Source organism: Diadema antillarum, unplaced genomic scaffold, assembly GCF_040938485.1.
Source record: "Diadema antillarum isolate AM-2024a unplaced genomic scaffold, OU_Dant_1.0 seq00000687_RagTag, whole genome shotgun sequence".
Taxonomy (NCBI): Eukaryota; Metazoa; Echinodermata; class Echinoidea; order Diadematoida; family Diadematidae; genus Diadema; species Diadema antillarum.
In genome coordinates this window covers 549891-557417 of record NW_027271592.1, presented here as the reverse complement: position 1 = coordinate 557417, position 7527 = coordinate 549891, and the positions used below count along the sequence as shown (strand labels likewise).

Genomic DNA, 7527 nt, shown 5'->3' with positions numbered 1-7527 from the left:
GAGTATTATATACCTCCCTTCCTCCCCGTCCGCCCTCCCTACACCTCCTCCTCCCCCCCCCCCCAGCCTATTTTGTTTCGGATTACCGGTGACGCCAAGGGATGTGTTCTGCAGTGTCGAACATCTGAATGCCAACTCTAAATACCCTGTGAAAGGGTGCACGTCACGAGACCGACACCCACGAGTCATACAGTTCACGAGTCATACAGTCCACGAGTCATACAGCTCACAAGTCATACAGCCGTGAGCTATACCATGAAGCTACAAGTAGCTTCATGGTTATACCGCTCACTAGTAATACAGCCCATTAGTTCGACACTAAGCCAATAAGGCCCACGAGACCGACAAATTAAGCCCAGTGTTGTAGCTGTCGAACTCTTGGGCTGTTTATACCTAGTGTCAAACACGTGGGCTGTATGACTCGTGAGCTGTATGACTCGTGGGCCTGTTATCAATGTCGAACTCGTGGGCTGTATGACCACAGAACTCAGTGTGTATGACTCGTGAGTGTCAGACAAATGGGATGACCCCCTGTGAACAATTTTAAATGCGGACACTATGGCTTAACATTTCGCTCTTAAACATTTGCATTGTAATACTTGTATCTATTGTTTTGTGCTTCGAGTAAGAAAAAATATCCACCTTGATCTATAATAACAAAATAAAAGTATTTCAACATTTCTATTTATATTTTTGCCACTAATGTGAAAGTTTTCTATAAAATTAGACATTACGTGAGTGTGCATTTTGTTGTTTTTGCAATAACTTGAGTGTAATCAGCGATTGCGTAATAGAATTACATGAGTGTACTTGCTGTTTTGTTTTATCTCTCAATTCTGAGCAAAGTTTGACGCACTGTCTGATCACTTTTAATCATTTGATCACAGTTGCCCACGTTTGTCACGGTAAGAACCTCAATCTGCGCTGTAATCCCACACGAGAGGGCCCATTTAATATCGATATTCTCTACGCCAATTACGGAAGACTTAGCAGAAAGCTCTGTGGGGGCACATCCAGGGACATGACCAACTGTAACACCATAGTCAACGCGAAGTCCGTTGTCTCCAATGCTTGCGAAGGTAAATCGAGGTGCACCGTTCCGGCAACCAACAGCTTCTTCGGTGGAGACCCCTGCAGCGGAACGTCGAAGTACCTAGCCGTTAGGTACACGTGCGTGCCTCCCGGAACGCCGCTGAAGAGATATGCCTGTCAGAATAGAGTCCTCAATATTCGCTGCCCAGCAGGACGAAAGCTGCAGATTCGGACCGCTGTTTACGAACGCCGGAGAAAGGATTGGTGTGCACAAGTGACGAAGAGCTCTTCGTGCAGATCTTCAGTCCGCACCCTCAGCAAAGTAAAGTCGATCTGCCAGGGAAAGAACTCTTGCCGGGTATCCGCTTCAAAGAGAATGTTTGGCGACCCATGTCCTGGCACGCAGAAGTACCTCGCAGTTCATGCTCGGTGTAAGTATGAAGATACATCGCGTGCACGTCTGGCGCTTGCAAACCTCAAACTGAGACAGCAATAATATCTTTACCCCCTCCCCCCCCCCCCCCCCCCCCCCCTCCAAAAAAAGGATGCACACCACGAGCTCGACACCCACTAGTCATACAGCCCACGAGTCATACTGTCCACGAGTCATACAGCCCACGAGACATACATCCCTCAAATTATATACATTGTAGCTCAAGAGTCATTGTATATGGTATAATACATGGTTCATTAGATTTCATTCATCTTTCTAAATGATTGATTTGCTCTTGAAATATCTGTGAATGTTTGTGTATTGGTTTCAGTTGGTGCTTGCTGATATTTTTCATCATGGTCAAACAGTCCAAGAACTTGTTATTGAAGAGGGGCCACGAGCACGTCATTTCATGAGCCACGAGCTCGAAAGGATAAATAGCGCCATCTATAAACCGATGACAACTTGCGAAGCGAGTAGTTCATTCACCACCGTGGGATCCATAGAGACCAGTGAACTCATTGGGCTATTGAGCCAGTTTGGAGTTCCACTTTGTGCATAAGCAGAAAAAGGTCATTCTACCAGCAGGCATGTTGATTTTTAAATTCACTTGGATGAGCATCTGTGATGTAATGGTTATTCATGTGCATCCACCTGACAGCAAAAGTGGTATTTTGCAATTTCAAGATAAAGAGACTGTGAGTAATTGTATTCAATGCAAAATAATGAAATGGATGCTCTCCGAAGTGTTAATTGACGGATCATTCCGGTCATCTGGTCTACTCAAGTTCATTCCTTGTTTGAACATGATTGATGAATCCCATAGATTGCTCCGTAAAACTTATGCATTATGTCACTCTGAAAACTATTGAAGTGCCTCATACCCGACTGAAAAAAAGGTAATTCGTACCAATGCGCCGATGCATGAGCTAACTCTGAACTGGCCTATTATTTGCCTTGAGTCTATCTTGTTAGTCTGTTATGCAGTGTACTTTATATTGTTTTGGTAGTGGGCCTGTTTCACGTGGTATTTATCTAGCTCATGGGCTCTATGACACGTGGCTGTATCAGTCATGAACCATTTTCGATGTCGAACTCGTGGGCAGTTTTACTCGTGGGTGTCGAGCTCGTGGGACGACCTTGATGAAATGACCTGCCGAGTCGAAAAATACGATACCTTGAGAAATCAACACTCTTTGATATATGTATTTCGCAATTGTATCTTCTCAATAACAGCTTGGTAACAACGATCGGATAAACAATCACCATCTGTGTCTCAGTGACACCCGAAAAGAAGTTTAAATAGAGGGCGTGGGAAGCAAATAAAAACAAAGATTAAAAACATGGAAATAGTCAATCGACTAAGAGAAAAAAAACCCAAATCAACAGCAGCATCTAGCATTTACAAGACATACACTGCAAAAAGTCCGGTGCTAAATAGTGAACACCGAGCTGGTGTTAAATTTTTGGTGCTTATTTATGGTGTTAAATTAACACCTCCTGGTGTCATTTCCAAATCTTAAACTGTTTTTTGAAGAGTTTCTTAGTAACTGCACTTCTTGTTGATTTTTAATTTAAACAAGACGATCAAGAATTTTACATTAAAATACTAGATTTTTGAAAAAATGTGAAAATAGATTTACACCACAGTAACACCAGCTGGTGTGGTCTTTTATTGAAGCTGGACGGGTGTTAAACCATTGATATTAACACCAACAAATATCAAATCAACACCATGTGGTGTCATTTTTTAATTAACACCAGTACAGTGTCAAAATAACACCAGGTACAGTGTCAAATTAGCACCACGAAGTGTCAGGTGAACACTTTTCAACACCACCACAGTGCATTTTCAACACCTGTGGGTGTGGTCCTTTATTGAAGTTTGACCGGTGTTAGATTTAATACCCGTGGTGTTAAATCTAACACCGATGTTTTTACAGTGTACAAATAACCAAACAAAAATGTAACAAAAGTGAACCGAATCTCACTGATTCCTCCGCAACAGTTGCAAATGTTCAAATTAGTTAATTTTATGCGTGGAGTTGTTGTTGTTGTAACTGATCGACAGATTGCCCTAAATCTATTATGTAAATAAGCATCCAATTAATCAGTGTTTAGTGGTAGCCATGATCAAAACATCATGGGCATAAATACCCAGGCAGGATTCGAACCTACGACTTCTTGATAACCGGATAGGTGTCCTTTCCATTAGACCATGCACCGGGCTTCCACCCGACAGCCAGTCAACTGGATGTAATCCTTATAGCATGCAGCGGGAGCTGTGTAATTATTAAAATTCATGATTTGTTTTTTTTTTATGCATCGAGTTGTTTTCATTGTAATTGATTCTCTGTTCAATGCACTTTGGGCAAATCAATTTAAACTTAGACGTTTGTTGTTATTTAATTAAGACAGCACGTGTTTTCATGTATGTAAATTCACAACGTTGTTATACATCTTTCGCAGATATATTGATAAAATCTATTATTGTCTATATACCGAAGAAGTATTTCCCCTGGGACGGACTGAAATCGTCGTACGTTTCCATTTACCGTTCACATTTACAGGCATCCGGTAGTCGTAAGGAAGGATGTAGCTGAAACGGATTTACGCCCTCTTCGGACGACGAACGACCTTGGAACCTGTACACTTCTCTCAGTGTGTTGACCACCTCTGGCATCTTGGCGGAGCAACTTACCCATCTTTGGACTACTTTATTGTTTCATAACAAACAAACATATAGAACATTCAAAAACCTAATGTGTAAGAACAAAGTTATTCAACAGTTTGTACGTTCAATGTACAATGTAATCTATTATAGCGTAGCTTAAATCACTGAAACTTAACAAAAGAATTGAAAAAAAAATGAAAATGCGAAATTGCCCTGTAAAAAGATAGGAATGCATTGAAATACAGAAAAAGTATAAAAAATTAACTGGTCTAATTTCTGATTGGCAATGACTTTAGATTGAAGCCTGATAAAGCCAGAATGTTGTTGGCTGTTCAATAAAAGACCTAGCTCTCCGCAGTAAATGCAGGTTACAGTCATACAGTCTTTGATAAGACATTCAATTTGCTTAGTCAACGTTAAAGGACAAGTCCGCCTTCATATGTGGATTGAGTGAATGCAACAATATTAGTAAAGAACACATCAGTGAAAGTTTGAGGAAAATCCGACAATTCGTTCAAAGTTATGAATTTTTAAAGTATCTGCGCAATCACTGCTGAATGAGAAGGCTACTTCTGTGTATGATGTCACACGCGTAGAACGATACAAGGAAAATAAAAAGAGAATTTTACAAAACTTTACTTTTTGAATAAAGTGCACATTTCTTCGACTTGTTACTGACATAATTATGTTAAGGGTAATATTATTCCCCTTGCCTTCTGGAGGAGAGAAGTCGAATGCTCTTTTGTTATGCGAGAAAAGTGAAAATATGTTGAATTTTCTTTATACTTTCTTTGTATTGTTGTACACATATGACCATAGGCGTACCCAGGATTTTTTAGAGGGGGGTGTTCAGTGGCGTACCGTGGGTCAAGACATGGGGGGAGGGCACCTCATGGAAGCAACATCAGAATTGCATAACTGTACAATTAAATGCGAGCGAGCGGAGCGAGCGAGCTTGAAAATTTTGACATTTTACAGTCCCCAAACTGCCGTTTGTAGCTACATATAATAATATATGTAATAATTATATATATATATATATATATATATATATATTTATTTATTTATTTATTTATTTCCTTTGGAAATTAAGGGGGTAGTACCGGGTGCAACTGCTGGCAGTTGCTGGCAGTAACATCAGGAGAATGGCATAACAATTAAATGCGAGCGAGCGAAGCGAGCGAGCTTAAAAATTTTGACATTTTACAGTCCCCAAACTGCCGTTTGTAGCTATATTTTTTCGCTTTAGAAATTAAGGGGAGGGGGCGCATCGGGCGCAACTGCTGGCAATTACTGACAGCAACATCAGGAGAATTGCATAACGATTAAATGCGAGCGAGCTTGAAAATTTTGACATTTTACAGTCCCCAAACTGCCGTTTGTAGCTATGTTTTTTCGCTTTAGAAATTAAGGGGAGGGGGTGCACCGGGCGTAACTGCTGGCAATTAATGACAGCAACATCAGGAGAATTGCATAACGATTAAATGCGAGCGAGCGAAGCGAGCGAGCTTGAAAATTTTGACATTTTACAGTCACCAAACTGCCGTTTGTAGCTATATTTTTTCGCTTTAGAAATTAAGGGGAGGGGGCGCACCGGGCGCAACTGCTGGCAATTACTGACAGCAACATCAGGAGAATTGCATAACGATTAAATGCGAGCGAGCGAAGCGAGCGAGCTTGAAAATTTTGACATTTTACAGTCCCAAAACTGCCGTTTGTAGCTATATTTTTTCGCTTTGGAAATTCGGGGGGGGGGGGCGCATCGGGCGCAACTGCTGCTGGCAATTACTGGCAGTAACATCAGGAGAATGGCATATAACGGTTAAAGGGAAGATAAACCCCAAGAACAATGTGGATTGAGTGAAAACAGCAACATTAGTAGAACACATCAGTGAAAGTTTAAGGAAAATCGGACAATCGATGCAAAAGTTATGAATTTTTAAAGTTTTGGTGTTGGAACCGCTGGATGAGGAGACTACTAGAGGTTATGACGTATGAGTGGACAACAATACCAAGAAAATATAAAGAAAATACTACAAAAATCCATTTTTCATGAAAATTGCAAATTCCATCAACTTGATATTGACATATGTTAAGGGTAGCAATTATTCCCCCTGCTTTCTGAAAGCGGTTGGTCCACTGCTCTTTCATAATTCTAGAAAAGTGAATTTTTGTTGAATTTCCTTTATATTTTCTTTGTATTGTTGTCCACTCATACGTCATATCCTCTAGTAGTCTCCTCATCCAGCGGTTCCAACACCAAAACTTTAAAAATTCGTAACTTTTGCATCGATTGTCCGATTTTCCTCAAACTTTCACTGATGTGTTCTACTAATGTTGCTGCTTTCACTCAATCCACATTGCTCTTTGGGTTTACCTTCCCTTTAAATGCGAGCGAGCGAAGCGAGCGAGCTTGAAAATTTTGTCATTTTACCGTCCATAATTGTCGTTTGTAGCTACATGTATATATATATTTTTTCGCATTGGAGGGAGGGGGCGCCCGGTGCGCCCCCTGGATCCGCCACTGGTAGTCAAGGATGTCAGTTTATGTTCATGATTAGGGGAGGTATGACCAGCGAGGGGGCGTCGAAGTGACCAAGCGGGAGAAGAATGTCCAAAATCTGCACTTTATATAGAGCATCCCCTAATTTGTTTGTGTTTGTGAGTGTGTGTGTTTCAAATAGATGGAAAAGTTATGAAATAGCCAAGGTCAAATCTTATTATTGGCAATGCAAGGCATTTTAATATAGACTAGTATGTAAAGCAACACTGCAAAATCAATGATCAAGCTTTGATAGCAAATGTGTACAACCTATCAAACATCACATTGCGCAACATTGCAGCGACTCTTTTTGCCATTCCGATATTCTGAGTGCACTGCGCACATCCTGCTTGTATTCAAAATGCCAACCAGGAATCACGCTGAATCACAATCTTTTGTCGTCTCCGGGCTGTTTGAACAATGTTATACCTCTTAAATTATATGGTTAAAAGAAATCTTAGAAAAATATATTTTTTTCTTGATCATCCTTTCATGTCGATTTTAAAAGCAGTTTACTAACCCTTGAATTACCATTTTCGTAGGTTTTTTTCCTTTTCCCCCTTTTTTTTTCTTTTTTTCTTTTTTTTTTTTACCAGCGGATTGGGGGGGGGGGGGGCACGTGCCCCCCATGCCCCCCGTAGTTACGCCACTGTCAGTGGCGTATCTAGGGAAAACGGCGCCCGGGGCAAGCGCGAAAATTGCGCCCCTAATTTCTGAAAAAGTGTTCAACCTCAACCCCATCCCGGTAGGGACTTTAAAGAAGTCCTCATGATATGCTAATTTTTGAAGCACTTAGAAGGGGTCTTTTTAGGGTGATTTAAATGTAATAGATATTGAAGAATTTTG

At 40.8% G+C, this 7527-nt stretch overlaps 1 protein-coding gene across 1 annotated transcript; it reads left to right on the top strand.

The window, feature by feature from the left end:
* Positions 1-1021: 1021 nt before the first annotated feature.
* LOC139737243 (D-galactoside-specific lectin-like) lies at positions 1022-1528 on the top strand. Its single transcript, XM_071647918.1, has one exon. It carries the CDS (start codon positions 1022-1024, stop codon positions 1526-1528), a length of 507 nt encoding a protein of 168 aa, XP_071504019.1.
* Positions 1529-7527: the final 5999 nt, after the last annotated feature.